This window comes from Lissotriton helveticus, chromosome 8 (genome assembly GCF_964261635.1).
Source record: "Lissotriton helveticus chromosome 8, aLisHel1.1, whole genome shotgun sequence".
Taxonomy (NCBI): Eukaryota; Metazoa; Chordata; class Amphibia; order Caudata; family Salamandridae; genus Lissotriton; species Lissotriton helveticus.
This window is the reverse complement of record NC_136069.1, coordinates 252,307,850-252,332,633: the sequence shown is the minus strand read 5'-3', so window position 1 is coordinate 252,332,633 and position 24,784 is coordinate 252,307,850. Positions and strand designations below refer to the sequence as shown.

The window sequence follows — 24,784 nt, the reverse complement described above, 5'->3', positions numbered from 1 at the left end:
GACCACCTGATGGAAACTTCAGAATAACTGTGGGTAAAGAAGCCGGTGGCCCGGTGAGGCTCAATAGGGCTGCCCTGAGGTGGGATGTAGTAGTGCTTGGTTGTGTATGCAATAATGACAATGTAAAGATATGTTTCTGCTCTGTTATAATAAAAAGATTTATTTAAAAAAAATGAGCCTTGAGACTCCCCACGCGGTCTCCGAGTTGGCCAAGCCCCTGGGAATGGGGTCCCCGCGGCCGAAACTGGCCCGGGGGTTGAGGGGCGCGTGGCACCTCCCTTTAAATAAAGTACAATTCAAAAAAAGAAATGGCCTAGCACCGGGGTATTGGGTCCCCAGGGCGAAAATCAGCATGGGGAGGGGGGCCGGTCAGCTCCCTCCCTTTTTAATTTAATGAAAAAAAGTGGGTCAGACTCCGGAGATGGGGTCCCCGGTGTCCAAAAGGGTGAAAGGGAAGGGGGGCCACACAGCCCTTTTTCCTAAAATACAAAAATAAATGAAATACTCTGCAAATGCGCCTCCTCGAGCGCTCTTGTTTGAGGGATGAAGTCCCCTTCAATGCTGATGGGCCTTAGGGGCCAACTAGCCCACCTGTTACCTCCAGTAAGCCTCACACAGTGTGGTTGCTGAGAGGTGGTCGGAGACCATCCCCCTTTGTACGCCACTCTGCAAACGTGCCTCTTGGCGCATTGCTGGTGGGGCGATGGGGTCCCCTTGTGTCCTGAGGACCTCAGGACTAGAGTAGACTTCATGCCCCAAACAACAGTGCGCCAGGAGGCGTGCTTGCAGAGTGGTGAGGAAAGGGGGCATGGCCTCTGACCACCTCTCAGCAATCTAGCTGTGTGGGGCTTTCTGGAAGTAACAGGCAGGTTAGTTGGTCCCCAGGACCCCTCAAGATGCAAGGGGAATTCATCTCCCATCCAAGAGCGTGCTAGGAAAGCGTGTTGACAGAGTGGTAGAGAAAAGGAGCATGGCCTGCGACCACCTCTCAGCAATCCCACTGAGTGGGGCTTACTTGAGGTAACAGGTAGGCTAGTTGGCCCATAAGGACACGCAGCAGTGAAAGGAATGTCATCCCCCAACCAGGAGCGTACCAGGAGGCGCGTTTGCAGAGTGGTGGACAAAGGGGGCATGGTCTGCTATCAGAACCCAGCAATCATGCTGTGTGGGACTTACGGAAGGAAATAGGAGGTGTAGTTGGGCCACAAAGACATCCTTGGGGACTAACTACCCCTCCTGTTACCGCCAGTTTATCCCACACAGTGGGATTGCTTAGAGTTCTTCGGAGGACACGCCCCCCCTTTCTTCACCACTCTGCAAATGTGCCTCCTTGCGCACTACTGGTGGGGGGACGAAGTCAACTTTACTCCTGAGGGACCTTGGGTGCCAAGAAGCCCTCCTGGTACCTCCGGTAAGTCCTACGTTGTGGAATTCCTGATTGCTGGTTGGAGGCTCAGCCCCCTTTCTCCACCACTCTGCAAACACGACTACTAGTTGAAAACCTTTGAAATTCAATGAACAAAACACAGGTTTCAGAACGTTATAGTTAGAAATCAGCATTTAAAAAAACCTTAGAAATTCACTGAAATACCACAGGTTTCAGTAATGTGAAAGTTAGAAATTAGCATTTAAAAAAACCTTAGAAATTCACGGAAAAAAACAAAGGTTACAGGGACGCTATAGCTAGGCTGACATTTCACTCGCACAAAACCAGAGAAATTCAGCCGTTATAGTTAGCTGAGCTAACTATAACTCGCGCCTCCGCAATGCACTGATTATGATCTCACATATTACATCACTAATGACATGGTCAGCGACCTCACTGATTACATCTCAAATGATATCACTGATGACATCATCCACAGTATCTCTGATGCACCCACTCACACACCTATAGAATCTTTTATACACCCACTGCCACTCCCACACAACTATTCACAAACCCATTTGCAGAGCCTACCTACGAATATGTGATGTTACAACGCAATCAAAATGATCGCGGTATGTAACATTGCAGTTTTTACAACGTAATTCGTTACAACGACTTGCGCTGGAGAGCGCTGGACTTAGGAGTAGTAAGATTTACTATTCCAACACCAGTCTACATAATGTAGGGAAGGTGTTGGAATAGTAAATCTTACTATTCCTTAGGCTATAGCGCCCTCCAGTGGAATTTGATGTAACGATTGCGTTGTAATGCCAGCGTTCTAAATGCATCGCGGTGTAATCACCGCGATGTAAAAGATGTTTCCCCTACCTACACACCCACTCACTGATTCATTGATCTATACACACATCCACTTGCTCACCCATACTGCCTCTCATAGACTCACTCACTCACTTATACAGCCACTGACATATCCACTCATACAGCCATACAGTCACTCACACACTGAGTGAGTCACCCATAGAACTACTCACACACCTAGAAACTCACCCATACAGTCAATCATACAGCCACTTACTCACCCAAACAGTTACAACCCACCCACATACCCATACAAATAGTAACACATACTCAGCTATACAGTCACTAACAGAAGCATGCACACATCTATATAGCCAGTCTCACATTCACTCAGTTACGCATACATTTACTCATATACCATGTCATTCACGTATACTGCCTTTCATATACTCAGTTCCTCACCCATACTGACACATGCGCTCAATCATGATACAGCCATACAGACACTCAGTCACCCATACAGCTTCTCACACACACAACAGTACCCCAAAGAGCCACTGACTCACCGACTCACTGATCTATACAGGCAGTCACACACCTCCTCACCCACAGACACCCATACAACCATAGACGTAGTCAGACAACCAATCAATCACCGATATAGCCATTCAGGTACCCACTAACACACTCATACACTTTATTTATTTATTTAATGCATTTTTATAAAGCGCAGACTTTACCCGAAGGTGTCAGAGCACTGTACAATAGAACCAGTTACGTTACATGAGAGAACTGTTGCAGGAATAAAACAAACAAAAATAGCAGGCCATATAATCGGAGTGACGCAGGCAAACGGCACACAATCTCAAGCACAGCATGAACAGACTGTACAAGCAAAAATAAGAATAAATATGACAAATTATACAATGACTAAAGAACTTCCTGGCGAACAATAGTAGGCCATAGAATCAAAACAACGCAGGCAAAAGGAACACAATGTCAAACGCTTGACATTGTGTTAGACATCAACTGACAGATACACACATTCACACAACCAGTCACTCACCCATGCATTCACTGAGACACCAAATTACTCACTTAGACAGTCAGTCATGCACCCACTGAATCATCCATACAGTCACTTATACACCCACTGATTCACAAATGCTCCTTGGTATATATATATATATATATATATATATATATATATATATATTTAACACTAATAAACTTTAAAAAAACACTCACAGTCACTGGATGATGTCAACAGTGATGTCATTTGAGATGCCATCAGAGATGTCACTGACCATTTCATGAATGATGTAATATGTGAGGTCATAAGCAGTGCATTGCGGGGCGCGAGTTATAGTTAGCATAGCTAACTATAACGGCTGAATTTTCTGGTTTTGTACGAGTCAAATGTCAGTCTAACTATAATGTCCCTGTAACCTTTGTTTTTTTTCCATGAACATATATAAATAGATCGATATAGGCCCCCACCTATTTCAGGGCCCTAACCCCACTTTATTCATCCCACTTAAACCCCTGCTCTCAGTCCTCTGAGCCCTGGTAGGATACCACTACATATGCTGCATCAATGAAGGCTACGCCCCTAAGAGTGATAGCACAGTGATCAATAGCCGACTTTGCTCTACATCGGTCATTTATTGTATGGTTACAAGTTTCAGCGTTCTTGACTTTTCACCTCCAGTTTCTACTCAGAGCCGTGATGCGCAGCCTGTTGTTGCAGTGAATAAAGCCAGACAGTCCTCCAAGCAGTGATCTCATCTCGCTGAGGAATGTTGGCAAGCCGAAAAGATGGAAACAGTCTGGTACCGCGCTCCACTGAGCTACAAGCGGTCATTCCATGCAACTCTCCTTGATCTTTTAAAATGAGTGCGACGTGTTTATGGGAACTTCCGAAGCCGCTGCTTTAAATGTGTTTGAGTTTTCAAATAGTATATGTCCTTAAAAGCAGACAGAAAGTTGAGTGGATTTTAAAACACACATTACATCGCAGCTGTAAACTTTCTTTGGCCCCTTCCTTTGACGGTCTTGATAGAGTACATACAGCGCCTCAGGGGACCGCCACTAAAAACCACAGGAACTGTAAGAAAATGTAATTTACACGCTGTTGAGTGGGGAATTAAATGGAAAGCGACCACTAGGTGGCGTGCTATCATTAAAAATGAACTCTGGCGAACCGTTAACAAAGGTAGTAGGTGACGTAATATTTCTGATTCTCGATTGAGCAATAGGAGAACTCCGATAACAGCTCGCAGTGGAGCTGGAACAATTTTTCATACTGGGGGCAGGTGCCTCCTGTAACTTCCCCTGTGATAAGCATTGCCACCTTTCCGAAAGAAAAATACCGGCAATTTGTTGCCGTTTAAAGAGTCTGCAATGGCCTCAAAATCGGACTTTGAACATAATCGTAAATATTCATTTTTAACATGACTTTTCTGTGTTTATCTTAAGTCATTCATCGTTAATGCACTCTAGAACACATTTAAAAAATGCTTTCTAGTTCTATGTGCTTATTTAAGTATATATAGATAAGGACTAAAACTACCGGCTTTATGTGACTTTGCTTATTTTTGTACCGGTAGAGACATTAAAATACCACTGGTGCCAGTAAAAACAGGTCAAGTGTAGAATGACCAGAATTCTATGTCAGGACAGGAGGCTCCGATTATGCTTTTTCTCATTTCTTTAATGAAATGCTCAGCAGCCAATAAAAACAGAAAAAAATACATTTCCCATGAACACTAGGGAATAACCATAGAGTATGTAGTATATAAGGACACAACACTAGTCTTTCTTCCTCTTTCTTTGCTGCTCCGCAGCCAGTTAAGTGACTTTTATCTGTTTTGCGATGTACTTTATGTATCTTTGCTGTATTATTGCCTTTCTAACGCTTACTTGTATTGCCGCTTTGACATTGTTGTAGCGCGCTGTGTTTGCCGCTTCCTTGGAGCGCTACGGCTCCGGCTGTGCTGTGTTGCACTTCTGTTCTGTTTTCCGTCCTGTCGGTGTGTTCTCATTCTCGGAGCGTGTGTGCACCTCCGTTTGTGTCCGGGCACCGGTGCGTTGTCCAGGACCGTAGTGGAGCGGGAGAAGGGGTTACCGCTCTCGAGCCGGAGAAGTTTATCGGGCAGCAGTGTTCGCGCATGCGCGCTGCTTCATTTCCGGCTTCAGAGGTTTTTCCTCAGCGCCGGTTGAGTTGAACAGGTCGTGTTTCCACGCCCATGCCCACATCCTGCTGAAATTTAACCCCATCCGACGCTGGAGCCTTGGAAAGGGCTTCGGTAGTGATTATTGCATAGGCTCTGCCTAGAGTGTGTTTGGGCTTAGCAGGCTTATCTCCCTCCACGCTTTACTTTGATACAAAGGCTGGTTTGTACCTGCTCTTTTGGCCTGCTGTGGGGTTATCACACTCCCCCCTTGCATTGTGTCCTTGACACTCCATCTTTGTTTTTATAGTCATCTTGTGGGCACTAATTGTATACACTTGTGTATCATGGCTGATTACTATGACGCTGATGATGACTATTATTATGGGGATGAGGATGAAGGTTCCTTGGAGCATAATTTGGTGGAGGAATTGGACAGGGGTGTCCAGCACTCTGTCAATAAGGCACTAGTCCATGCCATTAACCCACTTACGCGTCATTTAAATCAATATGCGCAGCAACAGGGTTGGTTACCTGCGTCCAAGGCATTTTCTAAATCACCTGTCAATCCCCACAAGTCTGACTTCCAGAAATTGCCAAAAACTTTGGTGGCTGAGGCTTCCAGGTCTTCTGCTCCTCAGGACACCGACGTTTCAGATGATGATCATAATTTCGCTTCTGAGCACGACTCACCCCCGCCCAAAAAGCGTGTTCGCAAGGAGCATTTTGTTGACGCCCCTGAGCGTCCGTCGGTGTTGACTTTTGAGCCAGCGGATATAGTTCACCCTAATTCTTCTTCATGGTTACCCTCGCCTGCTGTTGCGGCTTATGTTCAGGCTCATATTAGACAACCTTTTGATGCCCCCGTTAGAGCCAGACTCCGCTCCGAATGCCCGAGGCCTGATATCGCAGATCATTTGGCAGATACCCCAGAAGTAGACCCTATGATGGTCACCTATTTGAAAAAATATGCTAAAGACCCAAAAAAGGGGCTTGACCGGTCTTGGAGGTCTTGCCAAGACAAGTTACTGGATATGCTTGGTCCTCTGACGAAAATTCTGGATCTTGGCTTTCGGGCAAAAGAGGCCTCGGCTCTTGTGGATCCTGATGAGCTGATAGAATGGGCGCAGAGAGCTGTATGCCAATTAGGTAATGCTAATTGTGCGGTTTCTTCTGAGCGGCGCCGCTCCATTCTGTTAAAGTTGGACCCGAAGCTTGCGGAGCTTTCTAGCTCTGAGTCTGGTCCTGAGGCGCAAGGTCTTCTATTTGGCCAACCATTCTTGAAGGAACTTACAAATTTTGTCTCCACCTTCAAGTCAAGTCAAGTCAAGTCAGCACTTATATAGCGCACTACATACCCAGAGGGTCTCAAGGCGCTTGAGGAAAAGGGGGGTAATTTACTTATCGAATATCCAACTTTTTAGTTGTTTTCTGAAGGAGAGGTGGTTCTGTGTAAGGCGGAGGTGAATGGGGAGAGAGTTCCAAGTTTTGGCCGCTAAGTAAGAGAAGGATCTTCCCCCCATGGTGGTTCTGTGGATGCACGGGACAGCGGCGAGGGCTTGATTGGATGATCACAGCTGGCGAGTGGGGGTGTAAAAGGATAGGCGCGTGTTGAGGCATTCGGGACCTAGGTCGTAGAGGGCTTTGTGTGCGTAGGTGAGGAGACGGAACGTTATTCTCTTGTTGACGGGAAGCCAGTGGAGGTTTTTCAGGTGACCGGAAATGTGATCTTTGCGGGTAATGTCAAGTATGAGGCTGGCTGAGGCGTTTTGGATGTGTTGGAGTTTTTTCTGTAGTTTGGTTGTGGTTCCGGCGTACAGGGTGTCTCCGTAGTCCAGTCGGCTAGTGACCAGTGCGTGGGTGATCATTTTTCTTGTTTCGTTGGGGATCCAGCGGAATGTTTTTTTGAGTATGCGTAGGATGTTGAAGCACGATGATGAGACGGCGTTGACTTGTCTGGTCATCGAGAGTGAGGAGTCAAGGATGAATCCCAGGTTACGTGCGTGGTCCGTTGGTATGGGTGCGGTTCCCAGGGCCGGTGGCCACCATGAGTCGTCCCAAGCGGAAGGGGATGAGCCTAAGATGAGGACTTCCGTTTTGTCCGAGTTCAGTTTTAGGCGGCTGTTCTTCATCCACTCGGCAACTTCTTTCATCCCTTCATGTAGGTTGGTTTTGGCGGTGTTAGGGTCTTTGGTGAGGGAGAGGATCCGCTGTGTGTCATCGGTGTAGGAGATGATGTTGAGGTTGTGTTGTCGCGCGATGGTTGCGAGGGGGCTCATGTATACGTTGAAAAGGGTAGGACTGAGTGATGATCCTTGTGGTACGCCGCAAATGACTTCGGTGGCTTCTGATTTAAAAGGGGGGAGGCGGACTCTCTGGGTTCTGCCGGCGAGGAACGAGATGATCCATTCCAGGGCTTTTCCTTGTATTCCGATGTTGCTGAGGCGTTGTATAAGGGTGCTATGGCAGACTGTGTCGAAGGTTGCGGAGAGGTCAAGTAGGATGAGGGCAGCTGTTTCTCCGTTGTCCAGTAGTGTTCGAATGTCGTCTGTTGCTGCGATGAGGGCGGTCTCGGTGCTGTGTTTGGCTTGGAAGCCAGACTGTGAGGGGGCGAGGGATTTGTTGGCTTCGAGGAAGGCGGCGAGCTGGCTGTTGATGGCTTTCTCGATGACTTTGGCAGGGAATGGGAGAAGCGAGATGGGGCGGTAGTGTTTCAGTTCGGTAGGGTCTGCTGTGGGTTTCTTCAGAAGAGCGCTGAGTTCGGCATGTTTCCAGATTTCCGGGAAGGTAGCGGAGTTGAGGGAGCTGTTGATGACGTCTCGGAGATGGGGTGCGATAATGGAGTCTGCTTTGTTGAAGATGTGGTGGGGACATGGGTCTGTTGGGGAACCTGAATGGATGGAGTTCATCAGGCGGATGGTGTCTTCGGTGGTGATTGGGTTCCATGCGCAGAGGTTGTTCGAAGGGGGTTTTGGTTTGGAGGTGGGTGTAGTGGACTGGTCCTCGGACTGGTTGTTAAAGCTGTTATGTATGTCGGAGATTTTGTTGTGGAAGAAAGAGGCTAGGGAGTCGCAGAGGAATTGGGAGGGAGTGATGTCGTTGGTGCTGGCGGTGGGGTTGGTGAATTCTTTGACGATGTTGAATAGTTCTTTGCTGTTGTGGGCGTTGTTGTCAAGCCGGTCTTTGAATGCTGATTTCTTGGTTGATCGGATTAGTTGGTGGTGTTTGCGGGTGGCGTTTTTGAAGGTGGCAAGGGTGATAGTGTTTGGGTCTTTTTTCCAGGCTTTCTCAAGGGTACGACAGAGCTTCTTGGATTTCTTAAGGTCTTCGTTAAACCAGGGGGCTTTTTTACTGCCATGTTTGGTTTGATGGTTTTTCAAGGGTGCTAATTCGTTGGTGCTGTGGGTGATCCAGTGTGTGAGGTTGGTGGCAGCTTGGTTAGGGTCCGACGAATTGGCAGGAGGGTTTTGAAGAAGCGATGTAAAGAGCTGGTCGGTGGTGATTTTGTTCCAGTTTCTTCGAAGAATTGGTTGAGGGTGGTTGTGGGTCGTGGTCTTTTTGTAATTGAAGTGAACGCAGCTGTGGTCTGTCCAATGGAGCGCTGTGGTGTGATTAAAGGAGATGTGCTTGCTGGAGGTGAAGATAGGGTCGAGCGTGTGCCCGGCATAGTGGGTGGGGGTGTCAACAAGTTGTTTGAGTCCGAGATTGGCGAGATTGTCCAGAAGGGTGGTGGTGTTGCTGTCGTTGCTCTTTTCCAGGTGAAAATTGAGGTCTCCCAGAAGAATGTATTCCTCGGATGGGAGGGCGTGTGGGGTGATGAAGTCAGTGATGTCTTCGCTGAATTGTGTGCGGGGTCCTGGTGGCCTGTAGATGAGGGTGCCTCTGAGTGTGGTCTTGGGGTTGGTGTGGATCTGGAAGTGCAGGTGTTCTGCGGTTGCGAGGGGGTCGTCGGAGCTGGTGGTGACGCGGAATGGAGTTCTTATGGACGATGGCTATGCCTCCTCCTGTTTGGTTGGTGCGGTCCTTTCGGATGATCTTGTAGCCATCCGGGATGGCTATGGCGATGTCGGGAGCTGATGAGGCGTTCATCCAGGTTTCTGTTAGGAAGGCGATGTCCGGAGATGTGGTGTCGAGTAGGTTCCAAAGGTTAATGGCGTGTCTGTGGACCGAGCGGGTGTTGAGCAGGATGCACTTTAGGTGGTTAGAGTCGGAGATCTGTTTGGGGTTGGTGGATTTGGTGTGGGTTCCGGTGCAGTCGAACTTGCAGGAGTGGCAGGTGAAGGGTCCATGGGTGTGTCCAGGAGCGGCTTGATGGCAGTTTTGTGGACGCCCGGGGTTGAGGGCTGTGAGGGTTGCGGCGTCGTATGAGATGCGGGGGGTGATAGGTTTGCAAGGACCAAGGGGTCTGGCGCTGGGCGCGGTCAAGGCGTGGACGGGCGTAGACGGGCTTACCTTTGGCGCGCCTTCGGCGCGACCGCTGTGCGTGGACGCTGCACGTAAATGCATCTGTCATAAATGGGTAGTGGAGGTGGGCGGAGCGAGGGAGGGGCAGCTGGGAGGCGGGAGGGGGGGGGGACGGGCTGGAGTCAACAAAATGGCAGCAAACAACAACAAAGGGCAGACAGGACGAGATTGGGACACGACCCAGGCACAAATTATTAACTAACGTAATGCGAGCAGGCAGGCACAAATAAATTAGGCAGCAGTGGGCAGCAATGCGGGCAATGCGATCGGTGATGCGATATTCTTAAATACAGGCTTAATGAATAATAGCGGAAAATACGAGCTCAAACACAGGCACAAATAATTAAATCAGCAAATGCGAGCAAGCAGGCACAAATGCAGTGGGGAGTGTAGCGCTACGATACCAATAGCCAGGGAGCCAGGGAGGAGTGACCGCGTCTGCAGGAGTCAGGCTGGTCACCTTCAGTGGCATTGATAAGGCGCAGGCTTCATTACGCCGGGCTATGCGTCGGGTTTTTGCCAGGGCCAGACGACCTCGTGGACGCTCGTTCGGCCGTGGGTCAAATCAACAGTCCCAGCGAGGTGCTTCCTCTCAGCGAGGTGGAGGTCACGAATCCGGCTACTCCACCAGAGCAAACTTCTACCCCTCCCACAAGGGGAAAGGACAATATGGTAAAGGCCGTTCCGGAGGACAGCAGGGTCATTTCCAGGATTCCAACTCTGCAGGTGAGCCTGATACAACCTTGCGATGTGATTTTGGGGGGCAGAGTACATTTTTTCCTCGACAACTGGCGTATGCTCTCCAACGATGCATGGGTGCTAGAAACCGTTCAAGGGTTCAAAATAGAGTTCTATCACCCTCTGCATCAGACCCGTCTTCCCCCTCCTTTAAGTTTTTCCCTTCCAGATCAAGCTTGCATTTCAGAGGAAATCGAGGTTCTCCTACAAAAGGGAGCGATTCTTCCGACCGCCCGTCATCCGACGGGTTTTGTCAGCTCAGTCTTTCTGGTCGAAAAGAAGGGAGGCGGGTCTCGCTTGGTTCTCAACCTGAAAGACTTCAACGGAGGGGTTGTGTATCGACACTTCAAGATGGAGGGCATCCATCTCTTGCGGGATCTCCTACGCGAAGGAGACTGGATGGTCCGTCTGGACCTCAAGGACGCGTATTTGTCAATTCCGATCTTCCAGCCTCATCGGCGGTTCCTCCAGTTCCAATGGAAGGGGGTTTGGTACGAATATCAGGTTCTCCTGTTCGGCCTTTCGTCAGCACCGTGGTGCTTCACGAAACTTCTGAGGCCGGTTGTGGAACATCTCCGCGCTCGCGGTATACGACTGATAATTTAATTGGAGGATATTCTTCTCATGGCAGAATGTCCACTCAGGCTCCTGACTCACTTGGACTGGTCCATCGATCTTTTGCAGTCTCTCGGTTTTCTGACCAACGTTCCGAAATCAGTTTTGACTCCGACGCAATCCATAGATTTTCTGGGTTTCAAGATAGACTCAGTTGCTTGTCAGCTTCTCTTACCCGCTCAGAAAATTCGATACATCAAGAGGGAGTTGACATCTGTTATTTCCAGACAGACTGTGTCATTGAGATCGTGTAGTGGGTCTGTTGGCATTGAAGGACTGGGCTATTTAAGGCCCAGCGGTGCCAGGGGACAACACCTGATACCTTCGTGGGTTACCTGTTCTGGCATACGAAATGACAGAGACACGGGACACTTCCTTCGGCGTCAAAGATCAGCGTTTATTACTGCAGGGATACAGAAATCGCTAGAAGTACAACAAAGTGTAGGTTCTGAGAGTCTGCTTCAAATTGCAAAAGTGAATCGCTCCTTTTATACACATTCTCGTCATTGCACAACATACGAACAAAAGGTTTACAACTCAGTTCCCATAGTAAACGTTAAAAGGATTGCATTCATGTTTTCAGAAACCCGGAACATAATTACAGTAGCATTGCTGGTTCCCAACTGTAAAAGCACATCATCTCGCCGCTAGGTACATTCCACTCTAGTTGTAAACAGGCGAAAGAAAGAGACAGGAACAGGTGCAAGGAAGACAGACAATAATAGAGAAAGAAGTGTGGGGGTAATATCGGAAGCGTGATCACAGGATCAAAGGATTCGAGCCTAGCGCATGCAGGGCTGAAACAATAGCCCGGCACGGCAAGATTACCCTCGAGCGGAGCCATCTGCCCTTGCAGTGTCATCCCCCTCGTCATAAAAGACGCACAAAAGGGATATGCATCTTCCGTAAGGCATGGGAACTCAGGGTCATGAAGCGGACATTTGCCTATTCGCTGACTACGTGAGGGCAGGAAAACAAAATGGATGCCGTATCTAAAATGGAACCCGAGGGTTCAGATGGACAAACCCGTAAATGAGACGAACCCTTCCAAGTAGTGTAGCGAAAACGCGTACACCTACTAATCTCGTCATTTACGGTTCATAGATACCAAACTCGTCCATATCAGAGCATAGCCAAAACATCGTTTCGATTCTCACGGAACCTCAGACGCTCCTTTTGCCCTCATGTAGGCAAGCACTAGTCGAAATCAGAATCAATTTCGATATTCATCAGATCATTCAGGTGTTGCTGGAACATCATCCTGTCCATCCATGTCTCCTTGGTAACAGATGGCCTTCTTATACACGTTGTAGCACAAAGGCCACATAAGGCAGGACCACACTGCACGCAAAGACAACACGTGAACAGAAACGTCACAACAACCCCTATAATCATCAGAAGCTTCCAACCCCAAGTCGACATCAGATCCCAAAACCATCCTAGAAGCATCCAATCTCCCTCGTCCACGTGTATGGACTCTGAGATTTTATGCAACTTTGAGATGGCTTGATAAACGGTTGGAGCATTATCAGGTATGAAAATGCAGCAGCTCGAATGGATCACCTTACACACACCACCTCTATCTGCAAGTACAACGTCTAGAACCATACGGTTCTGTAGCGTCATAAGTCTATCCGCTTGAAGCTCTGCTGTCAAGTTACCAAGGGCGCTTGCAGTGATATTAGCAGTCGATTCCACCACACGAGTCAGCTGTCTCAAGTTCCTACTATTAACCATAGGACCCCAAAACGGTAGGAAACCCTTAAAGAAGTCTCCTGCCTCTTGACTGGCTGTATCCTCTTTACTAATAACGCCTCTCACAACTCTGGTCTTGTGATAGTCTGAGGCAACCGTGAAAGTTGGTGGTAAAAGATTCGCGATATAGCAGGTGCCTGAAAAGTCACGAGGCAACCACGTATAAGCACGATCGTAACACACAAAATAAGTACCCTTGGCAGTCAGGAAGACAGGGGAAGAGAGCATCGGTAAAACATACGTCTCAGTACAAGCACTCTTCCCAAGCTGAGCTCTCGGATTTCGACCAAGACCTTGCAGACAGAAATGACCGAGATGAGGTACGATCCAGATCGGAGACGAGCTCTTAAGCTGTCTATCACTCACTGATATACTATACTCGACCTTACTCAGATCCTTGTAAGCTTGCATTTCTTCCTCTGGAATGATTGTTGCATCAAAAATATCTTTATCTAAATCAGCAATTGCTATCATCAAAGGCTTGTGGTACGGGCCAAAACCAAGGTCTGTGGAGCGAGGCTCTCGATGGGGGTAGGAATCTAGTGCACTACGAAACATAATTTGGAATGCTCGAGCTGAACCCTGGGCGCTGTAAGGAAGAACCAAATACGGAATACCCTTATCCATGGTATGTGGCATTAACCCACACACCCAACAATTGGTAGTATTCATCACCAACTGATGCTGATGCAGAAGTTGAACAAAGGAATTGTTCATAAATTCCGCACGTCTGACCTGTTCATGTTGGGGCAGAAGATGAAAAGAATGTGGCGAAATAGTGGAGACAGAATTTAGATCATGTGAAGGAGGAGTAGGTGAAGTGGAAGGCAATAATGATTGAATCCCAAAGTACACTCCACCCACCAGTAACATAGAAACAGTTAGGAACAACATAAAAACCTGAAACAAAAAAAATTTTGTTCGAAACATCTTATGCAATTTGGATCTTTGCACCGCCAATTTCTCTATTTCCGACAGCTTAGAAAACTCCATCCTCTAAAGACCGTCCGTGACGTTCTTGACGCACTTCGTTCTGAGTAGCGATTATCAATTCCCAGGAGTTCCCAGAAATCGACAAAAGGTAATCGACCTAGTGTCAGAAACCTGCTAAACAAAAGGAGGTACCCGCACGGCCCTACGGCCAACCCAGATGGTAGGTTTTTAATCAATTGAGCATTCAGTTTAATATAAGTCTTCTAGCTGCACGGAGCAAGGTACACACACAATATAAAATGTCCATAACATTCATGGCAACAGTAAGGGGGTAATGTGAAGTCAGAAATAATTTAAAAAAAAAAATGTTTAGTCTTTATCGCGCGGTCGAAGAAAATATCGACATTTTCCAGGTCGAGTCTGCTCTTCAAACAACGGTTCAGATGGCAAAACAGTGTTCGATTGTTCAGGTAACAGCTCAGAACTTGGACTCTCCAATGCTGATGACGAAGATACGGTTTTAGATGATTCAACAGGGATGTCTAATTGCACTGATTGAACTGAATCGTTCCCTACAGGCTGAGCATCGCTAAATGGCACATAGCGCAAAGGGGTATCGGTCTCAGTCGAGGCGACTCCTTTCCTTATCCACGTATCTACTGGCAAAGGAAGCGGAACCTTCTTGGTGTGGGTGGCATGCACCCAATGCTTCCTTCCTTCCAGCCGAACTGCAGTCCTCGTCGCCAATAACACCTGGTGGGGTCCCACGAACCTTGGCTCAAGATTGCGTTTTCGTCCAAAATTTCGGGTGACCACCCAATCTCCAGGTTGTAGCCGATGACCAGGACCCTCTGTTTGTGCCGGTAGAGCCTCAAAAACCTGTTGATGAATCAAACTCAATTTAGCAGTCAGATCATAAAGATAGTCAATCAACATTGGGTATTCAATTCTATCAAACTCCTTAGGCCTCGGAACTCCCCAAACGTTCGCAGGACGGCCGAACACAATCTCATATGGGCTAAGCCCTACTCGAGAGTGCACAGTCGCCCTGGTCGATAAGAGAGCTAGAGGCAAAGCATCAGGCCATGATAAACCAGTCGTTGCCTGGATTTTGGCAAGTTTTAGTTTCAGGGTACCATTGTATCCTTCCACTAAACCCGCTGATTGAGGATGATTAGCGCTATGAAACTTCTGACGTATGCCAAGGCCACTACATACACTCTTCATCACCCTTCCCACAAACTCACTTCCGTTATCCGACCATACAATCCGTGGCATGCCATATCTAGGGAAATATTCCTTTAGCAAAACGTTTGCTGTAGACAGGGCAGTATTATCCTTAAGGGGGTAAGCCTCAATCCATCTGGAGAACGCACAAACTACAACCAAGACATACTTCAGGTTATTGCATCTCTCCATATGGATGAAGTCCAACTGAATAATTTCAAAGGGACATGTAGGAGGAGCAAAGTGGCCAGGTGGTGTGGGGGTGCCCTTACCAGGATTATACATCAAACATACCATGCAATTCTTAACCACTCTCTCCGCACACTTAGTAATCCCATCATTCTTCCATACAGGAGACAACAACTTACATATCCCTTTCGCGCTAATATGTGATGTGCCGTGGGCCATAGTAACAACGGCAAGCACATATGCATCCGGTAACATCCATCTCTGCTTTTCTGACAAATCAACCCAACATCCATTCCCGTCTAACTTCCCCGTGCTTTCTTTCCACTGAGTCTTTTCCATCTCGGTAGCCTCATTCTGTATCTCCTTCACACTCTCAACTGTGTCCTCACACATACCAGTCTCCGCTGGCCATCTTACTGAACTCGTAACATACATTCGATTTGTCAGATCTCTGGCTGTCTCCTTAGCAATCTCATCCGCAAACGCATTACCGCGGCCAACATCATCTGTCACTTTCCGATGCGCGCTGCATTTAATTATTGCCACCTGCTTAGGCAATGTAAGTGCATCCAAAAGGTCATTCACGAGCTGTCCATGTTGTATCTTCGTGCCATGCGACGTAAAAAACCCTCTTTCTCTCCACAATCGACCAAAACTATGCGCTACGCCAAATGCATACTGACTATCGGTAAACACATTTACCCGCTTTCCTCTGGACAACACACACGCTCTCGTCAACGCAATTAACTCAGCCGCTTGGGCCGAATTCTGACTCAATCTCGCAGATTCCACAACCGTACTCAACGTCACTACAGCATACGCAGTCGTCACATCACCATTCGGCAACTTGAAGCATGAACCATCAACATACAAAGTACCATCGGGATCTACCAATGGAGTGTTTTTCAGGTCAATACGACCCTTCGTCTCTTCTTCAGTTCTTAAATAACAATCATGTGGTGCTACATCACCTGATTCCATGCTAATCGGCAACAATGTTGCTGGGTTCAACACATTACAACATTTTATCCGAATATGACTTGCCAAAAGTGTCAACTCATAGCCAGACAACCTTGCACTCGCCAGGTGTTGAGTTTTTGTTCGGTTCAAAAGAGTGTCAACTGCATGCGGGACCATCACCGTAAGCATATTATCCATGACCAAACCTGCGGACTGTCGAATGGACACCGCAGCTGCCGATGTTGCTCTTAAACAACTCGGCAATGCTCTAGCCACTGGATCTAAGGTCGAAGAAAAATATGCACATGGACGTTGTTTGTCGCCAAATTGTTGCGTCAAGACACTCAACGCACAACCATCCCTTTCGTGAACGTATAATGTAAACGGCTTACTGTAATCGGGAGTGCCTAACACAGGAGCCGAACACAACGCATCACGTAATTCAGAAAAACCTTTCTGACACTCTTCAGTCCAGGGCAAAGGAGTCGGAACATCCTTGCACGTGAGAGCTAACAATGGTTTCGCCAACAATGAAAAATTTGGAATCCATTGTCTGCAGTATGACGTAATACCTAGAAAGGCACGTACATCTCTCTGAGTTTTTGGCACAGTCATTCGAGCAATCGCTGCTATTCTTTCTGGGGTCAACCTTCTCCCCTCCTTTGACAATAAGTGACCTAAGTAGGTTACTTCTTGACAACAGTATTGCAGCTTAGAAGGTGACACCTTGTGATGTAAGTCACATAAATGTTGTAACAACGATACTGTAGTAGTTCTGCAAATAACCTCGGTATCAGCAGCCACCAATAGGTCGTCAACATACTGAATCAAAGCCGCACCCGTCGGTAACACAAATGCATCAAGTTGACTTTTAAGGGCTTGACAGTATATCGATGGACTCTCACAGTAGCCCTGTGGTGCGCGTTTAAACCTAAAACTGCGACCACCTAATGAGAATCCGAATAAATCTCTGCTTTCCTCAGCGATCGGAATACTAAAGAAAGCATTCTTTAGGTCAATCACCGTGAACCAGGAGGCAGAAGCTGGGATCAGGGTCAACAAGGCCGTGATGTCAGGCACCACAGGGAACTGTGGGATCACGATTTTATTCACTTCTCTCAAATCAATTACAAAACGGTACACAGGAGGTTTAGATGGATCAGTTCGTTTCAGGATGGGTAACACAGGACTATTACACACATTTCCCCTAGTTTCTTCAATAACATCCTTTTTGATCAGATCGTAAATGATCGCTAATAGTGCTCGCTCACCATCAAGAGAGATACGATACTGAGGTATACGTGGTAATCGCACATTTGATTTCAAGTGGACCACATAAGGTGGAATGTCCAGTAAGCCCACATCATTGGGGCCAGTGGCCCATAACGACGCAGGAAGGGAACTCAGTTCCGGTGGGAACTTATCGATTGACAAGTACATAGGAGAGATTACTCTCTGACCTAAGGTAAGCTCCTCTCCCGCAGGAGAGCAGTACAAAGTCGCATATAACCGTTTTAACAAATCCAAGCCCAAGAGATTCTCACCACAACCAGTGGATAGAATCAACGGAGCCTCTAGCTCACGAGGACCAATCGTAAGGGACAAAGGAATAGAGACAGGATTGCTAACAGGGGCGCCAGAGAATCCAATGGAAACATTCGTTAAGCCAGACAAAGGTGCGCCAGGGAGCTTTGAATGCATGATGGAACTTCTTGCTGCACCAGTGTCCAACAGAAAAGGCTCAACTACGCCAGATGTGGCAACTGCGACATAGGGCCCTCTCTGATCAACCGGAACTGACACTACTCCCTCTCTTTGTCGGTGGCTGTCCTAGTAACGATCGTCGGCAACAATCTCATGTTCAGTGTAATAATCATCCACATGATACTGTGATGATCTATCGGACCTCGCATTTCGCTGGTCAAAACAATTATTCGCGTCCGATGAAGTAGTAAAGCGCTCATTCTGATTGTGAGATGCGCCACGACCTCTACCTCGAGATGCCTGTTGGGGACCACCACGGCCCCCTCGGGCCGAAACACCATTAAGTCGGTCACGTAAAGCGGAACAATTATACTTCAAATGGCCCTCTCCCCTACAATATGCACACTGATTATACCCAAGCATAGATCTAAATGCAGAGGAGTCAGAGCGTGACTGCATCCTAGAAGACTGTGCTTGTGGTCGATACTGCTGTTGCGAATCATTTTGATTAGAACGCGGAGGATACGCTTGCTGCAACAAAACCTTCGTTTTAAGCTCCTTCGTTTTCTTATCTGAACGATCACTTTCCTCTTTTTCCCTATTCTCGTAGTATTGAGCCGTCGCTAATATTTGAGCAGTGGTTGAGACGGCCCATGCACTTTCTGAATTCTTCAATTTGTTGCATAGCTCAGGCAACAAATTTAACACAAACTTATCAACAAATAACCGCTGGCCTCCCTCAGTGCTCATATCCTGACCACTATGATCGACAAATGCCTCCTCAAATCTAGTAAAGAAATCCGAGACACTCTCATCTTTCTTTTGCTTGCAAGCCGACAATTTGTCCCAATTCACCCTCATCGCTGGCATAAGAGTTTTCATGAGTGTAATGATTCTTTGGGGCAGAGCCGTAATTAACTGCTCGGGCTGAGCCCCACCAATTTGTCGTCCATCAGCCGCTATTAGTGCAGCCCAATCACCGCCTAACTCAGCTAAATGATTCTCTTGGCGGATTTTCGCCCAAATCGGTTGCGGTACGACATTACCAAACAGCATGTCGATGTCAGCAAGGTTCATAATAGAAGCATCCACCAGTTGAGATAACTCCTCATAATAACCTGCCGGATTCTTGCGTGGATCAGGCAAGGATTGTTTCACCTGCAAGACTTCTGATCGCTTCCATGGGAGGTGTATCCAAACTCTTTGAAAGTATGGCGGAACCACGGGATTAGCTGCAGGATCACCTGGCATCCATACTGGCGGAACCTCCCTCATAGGATACTGACCGGAGTTCGCCTTTTGATTATCGGAGTCATCATCAAATGACACTCGAGAAGGCACTGTGGACCTAAAGGCCAACAGTCGCTCTAATGCACGTCGTACATCTCCACCTACGATCATACCGTTCGAAAATTGACTCCAAAGTTCAGTTATATCGGGCGGTACATTATCTAACTCATCATTATCCCACTCTTCTCTCAAAGAGTTACACATTTCTTCAAACACAAATCTCTGTGTGGGCTCATTAAACTGAGAAAAGGTATCGAAAACTATGCGCGAGGGGTATTTAGCAGGGTGTGTAATCCACCTACGCGCCATAGTCACTAACGTCGCACTCTCCCTTCCACCAGGGATTTGACTCCGTCTCTGGGGAGTTTCAGAGACATCGGATTGTATTAACGATCCCGAAAGTGGGGAATAGAGGTTAGCAACGGAGTTAGGGATACGATTACGAACGGAAGGAGAAGAGGAAAAAAGAACAGGAGCAACAACATTAGAAGCGACCGTAGAAACAGTAGGGGTAGCCAAGATAGTTGAAGTAGCAGGAACAATAGACTGAGAAGGTACAGGCAAAGGAGCAGGAGGAAGAGGAGCAGGTACAGGGACAAAAACAGGACCAACAACAGGCTGACCAGCAGCCGCCAAAACGACAGGAGGAAGAACAGGAGGAACTACAGGGGCTGTAGCACCCTGTGCATAAGAAGGTGGCGATTTCAACAGATACGCTAACAAAGGATCCTCTTTCAAGTCTTCTTCCTTTTTATCAAGACTGGACGACAAAACCGGATAACATTTATCCACCTTCATATGATGCAGTCTGAGAGAAGCTTCATTTTCTTTATCTGCTTTATCTCGTTGGCATTGTTCTGCACGTTGCATCATCGTAACGATACCCTCTCTCTTATTTTTCTTAAGTTGTTTGATTTCTTTCTGCCTGGCCTCTTTGCGCCATAACCGAAAGGAATCGTACATAGCTGGCCTAGATTTCTTTTTAAACAATTTTGTTTCGAGATTATCTAAAATCTCAGTTTCAAAACTTCCATGTGGTGGCCAACTAAGGACACCATCCTTTTTCGTATAACGAATCCAACATTCATTATATATAATAGGGCCCACACCATGTCGACTATAGAGCTCATATATCGGAGTTCCAACTGGAGGTATCGGACACGAATCCTCCAACCGGGAATCCATATCATAACATTTAAAGAAACCAAGGAAACCACTACGGCCTGCCATCGTGCACACTAGCCAAGTATCAAACTTCAAGGGTTATCGAGGTACAAAATCCTCGCAAAAATACAAAACCCTCGGTTTTTGGCAATTGCAACTGTCAAATAACAACTAAGAACCAACAACTAAGAACCACAAATGCAATGGAACCATGCAAACAACTAAGCTTCAACAACAACTAAGGATACTGGGAGCGACCCACAAATACTTAACTGAGAGTACAATGGCGTCACCAGGAAGGCCTGTCTATAGTCTCGCCGTACAAAGGACTACGCCAGGCGCCAAAAAACAGGTCGACAGTCAGGGCATCGGTCCGTCGCAGCCGTCAGGAGGTGGGAAGCTTCGCAGGAAAAATCTTCGGACCACTTATTTCGATAACAGGATCGATGAAGCGGGGTGCACCTTTCCTCGGAGATTTCACACGAAGTTCCTCACGATCGTCAAGCTTTGGACCGGTACCGCTGATGTCGCCCCATGTTGGGCGCCAACTGAAGGACTGGGCTATTTAAGGCCCAACGGTGCCAGGGGACAACACCTGATACCTTCGTGGGTTACCTGTTCTGGCATACGAAATGACAGAGACACGGGACACTTCCTTCGGCGTCAAAGATGAGCGTTTATTACTGCAGGGATACAGAAATCGCTAGAAGTACAACAAAGTGTAGGTTCTGAGAGTCTGCTTCAAATTGCAAAAGTGAATCGCTCCTTTTATACACATTCTCGTCATTGCACAACATACGAACAAAAGGTTTACAACTCAATTCCCATAGTAAACGTTAAAAGGATTGCATTCATGTTTTCAGAAACCCGGAACATAATTACAGTAGCATTGCCGGTTCCCAACTGTAAAAGCACATCATCTCGCCGCTAGGTACATTCCACTCTAGTTGTAAACAGGCGAAAGAAAGAGACAGGAACAGGTGCAAGGAAGACAGACAATAATAGAGAAAGAAGTGTGGGGGTAATATCGGAAGCGTGATCACAGGATCAAAGGATTCGAGCCTAGCGCATGCAGGGCTGAAACAATAGCCCGGCACTGCAAGATTACCCTCGAGCGGAGCCATCTGCCCTTGCAGTGTCATCCCCCTCGTCATAAAAGACGCACAAAAGGGATATGCATCTTCCGTAAGGCATGGGAACTCAGGGTCATGAAGCGGACATTTGCCTATTCGCTGACTACGTGAGGGCAGGAAAACAAAATGGATGCTGTATCTAAAATGGAACCCGAGGGTTCAGATGGACAAACCCGTAAATGAGACGAACCCTTCCAAGTAGTGTAGCGAAAACGCGTACACCTACTAATCTCGTCATTTACGGTTCATAGATACCAAACTCGTCCATATCAGTGCATAGCCAAAACATCGTTTCGATTCTCACGGAACCTCAGCATCTTACATTCAGGCGATCTTCCCGGGACCGCTGCATTACCGAGCGATGCAGCGTCTAAAAATCCAGCATCTCCGCAAAGGCCTCAGGTACTCAGATCTGATTCCTCTGTCGGAGGAGGTGAGGTGGGAGATGCAATGGTGGCTAGACCACATGGAGGCCTGGAATGGTCGGGCTCTCTTCGGTGCATCGCCGGAACTTGTGATCGAATCCGATGCTAGTCGCTGGGGTTGGGGAGCCCGCTGCGGCCCAGTCTCGACGGGGGGTCGTTGGTCTCCTCAGGAGTTATCTCTCCACATAAACTGTCTGGAACTCCTGGCGGGTTCCTTTGCGATCAAATGCTTTACTCCCCATCAGTCCAACTGCTGCATTCTTCTCCGGATGGACAACGTGTCTGCAGTCCGGTATGTCAACAAGCTCGGCGGGACTCGGTCCAGAGTGCTTGCGGAGATCGCCAAGGACTTTTGGAATTCTTGCCTGCAACGGAAGATCACTGTTATTGCAGAATATCTTCCGGGTCGCCACAATCAAATTGCGGATTGGCATTCGAGGCATCTTCGGGACGTCAGCGACTGGAGGCTTCACCCTCGTGTGTTCTGATCTCTCCTTCGGCGTTGGGGCCAGTGTCAAATAGACCTGTTTGCTTCTCGCCTCAACACACAACTTCCACTATTTTACAGTTGGAGACCGGATCCGCTGGCCCTAGCCACGGATGCCTTTCTCCAGGCTTGGCCCTCGACTCTGTGCTATGCGTTTCCCCCATTCATGATGATCCCCAGGGTTCTAGCTTACACCACACGGTTTCAGGCGGATCTGATTCTGATTACTCCGCTCTGAGGGCTCAAGCGTGGTTCCCGGTTCTCCTGGAAATGTGTTGCGAGATTCCCCTCCTTCTTCCCCAGAAGTGGAATCTCTTGCTGGATCCTCTCAAAGGTCCGCATACCCTGATTCTGTCCGGATCCCTTCAGTTGCTGGCGTGGCGGATCTCGGGGATCGCTGGACGATCCCAGGCATTTCTAGCGACGCTTCCAAGTTCATTAGTGAGGCCTGGTCTCCCAATACTCACAAACGATACAAGGGTGCTTGGAAACGCTGGTGTGATTGGTGTGTTCAACGGGAAGTTGATCCCGTTTCGGCAGATGTCTCTTTGATTCTTAACTTTCTGGCGTCCCTAGCCTCTTCAGGTCTAGCCTATAGGACTGTCAACAATTTTCGTTCCGCTATCTCAGCTGGCCATCTTCAGATTGATGGAAAGCCTGCTGGTGTACACCCTTTCGTTTCCAAATTACTTAAGGGTATTTGTCTCTCGAAACCTCCAACTCCTAAGTATGTCTCTTTATGGGATGTTTCTATCGTTTTGCGGTTCTTGGAAGCAGGGCCCTCGAATCCGCTGTTATCCCGCAAGCAGTTGTCTGCAAAGTTGACCATGTTGTTGTGTCTTGTCTTTTGTAAACGTGTGTCGGATGTCCGTGCGCTGGATCTTGCGGGTCGTTGTTTTACGCCGGAAGGTGTTACATTTCGTCTTTCCAGACGTAACAAATCTAATACTGAGGTAATTTTGTATCCCTCTTTTCCCGCTCATCCCAATCTTTGCGTTGTGCAGTGTCTCAAGGATTATGAGGTAAGTACTGCTTCCTTACGTTCAGATATGCAGGGTCAATTGTTGATTGCTTTGCAGAAACCATTTCGCCCTGTGACCCCAGCTACTTTAGCACGCTGGGTATGATGGCTCATGTCAGAGGCTGGCATTGATGTGTCTGTGTTTGGTGCACATTCTGCTCGCGGGGCCATGGCTTCTAAGGCCTTCTCCTTAGGTGTCACTCTTTTTGACATTATGAAGGCAGCAGATTAGTCTTCTGATTCAGTTTTCAAAACATTTTACTATAAGCCAATTGATCATATTGCTTCTGTGGTGGTGAACCAGCTTTGAACAAGCATAATCGGAGCCTCCTGTCCTGACATAGAATTCAAAATTTGCAAACATACGTGACAAGAATTTTCAATTCTATTAAGGACAAGGAGGCGAGGATTATCCCACCCATTGTTATTGATTTGCATTCTTATTTGCTGTAATATGTCTTGATGATATTGCACAATTGTCTCTTCTCTTGTTTTTCCCCCCCCTGATTTTGCATTCATTACTTGCACGATTTGGGTATTACGGCTCTATGTCTCTTTTCAGGTTCCGACCAGAAGTAGAGTTTGCCGGATTCATTTGTCTCTATGTTCTTCTACTGCCTGCGACCCGTTCCTTTGGATTTCTACGGCGTGTTTGGCCTTGTTCCTTTTGGTCTACGTTGGATTGCCTTTTGGACTTGAACTGTTTCCTCAACAAAGAAAGAGGAAGAAAGACTAGTGTTGTGTCCTTATATACTACATACTCTATAGTTATTCCCTAGTGTTCATGGGAAATGTAGTTTTTTCTGTTTTTATTGGCTGCTGAGCATTTCATTAAAGAAATGAGAAAAAGCATAATCCTCGCCTCCTTGTCCTTAATAGAATTGAAAATTCTTGTCACGTATGTTTGCAAATTTTGAATTTCAAAGCCCAAAACTGGGACATTTCACTAAAATAGAAGAAGGACTAAAATGTTGCTTCAACCAAGTGCACAGAATGACCGCGCTCCACAGCAGAGAATTATAGACGAGGCAGTAAGAGCATATATAAAATGCAGTTTCAGTTTATTTATGTCTTTATTTCGATTTACAAAAAAATCATAAAATACATCATACATCAATAAGCCATATAGCCCGGTACAGTGCCATAATGACCGTATATGACCAACATTTCAGACTAGTTGAATACCTATTAGATTAAAAGTAAAAGCGAGATACACAATTGTAGTGTAACCTCCAGTGTTAATAAATAACTAAAATCACAAAGAGGTTTTTACATCCATCATAAAAACTGTAAGCAGCAATAAAAAAGGTACTTTTGG

General features: G+C 47.1%; 1 protein-coding gene across 1 annotated transcript; it reads left to right on the top strand.

Annotated features, from left to right (window-relative positions):
* The first annotated feature begins 5,708 nt into the window (after positions 1-5,708).
* LOC144773728 (uncharacterized) lies at positions 5,709-24,045 on the top strand. The gene is made up of 3 exons (XM_078658870.1): positions 5,709-6,676; positions 10,292-10,551; positions 24,029-24,045. Exons 1-3 carry the CDS (start codon positions 5,709-5,711, stop codon positions 24,043-24,045), a joined length of 1,245 nt encoding a protein of 414 aa, XP_078514996.1.
* Positions 24,046-24,784: the final 739 nt, after the last annotated feature.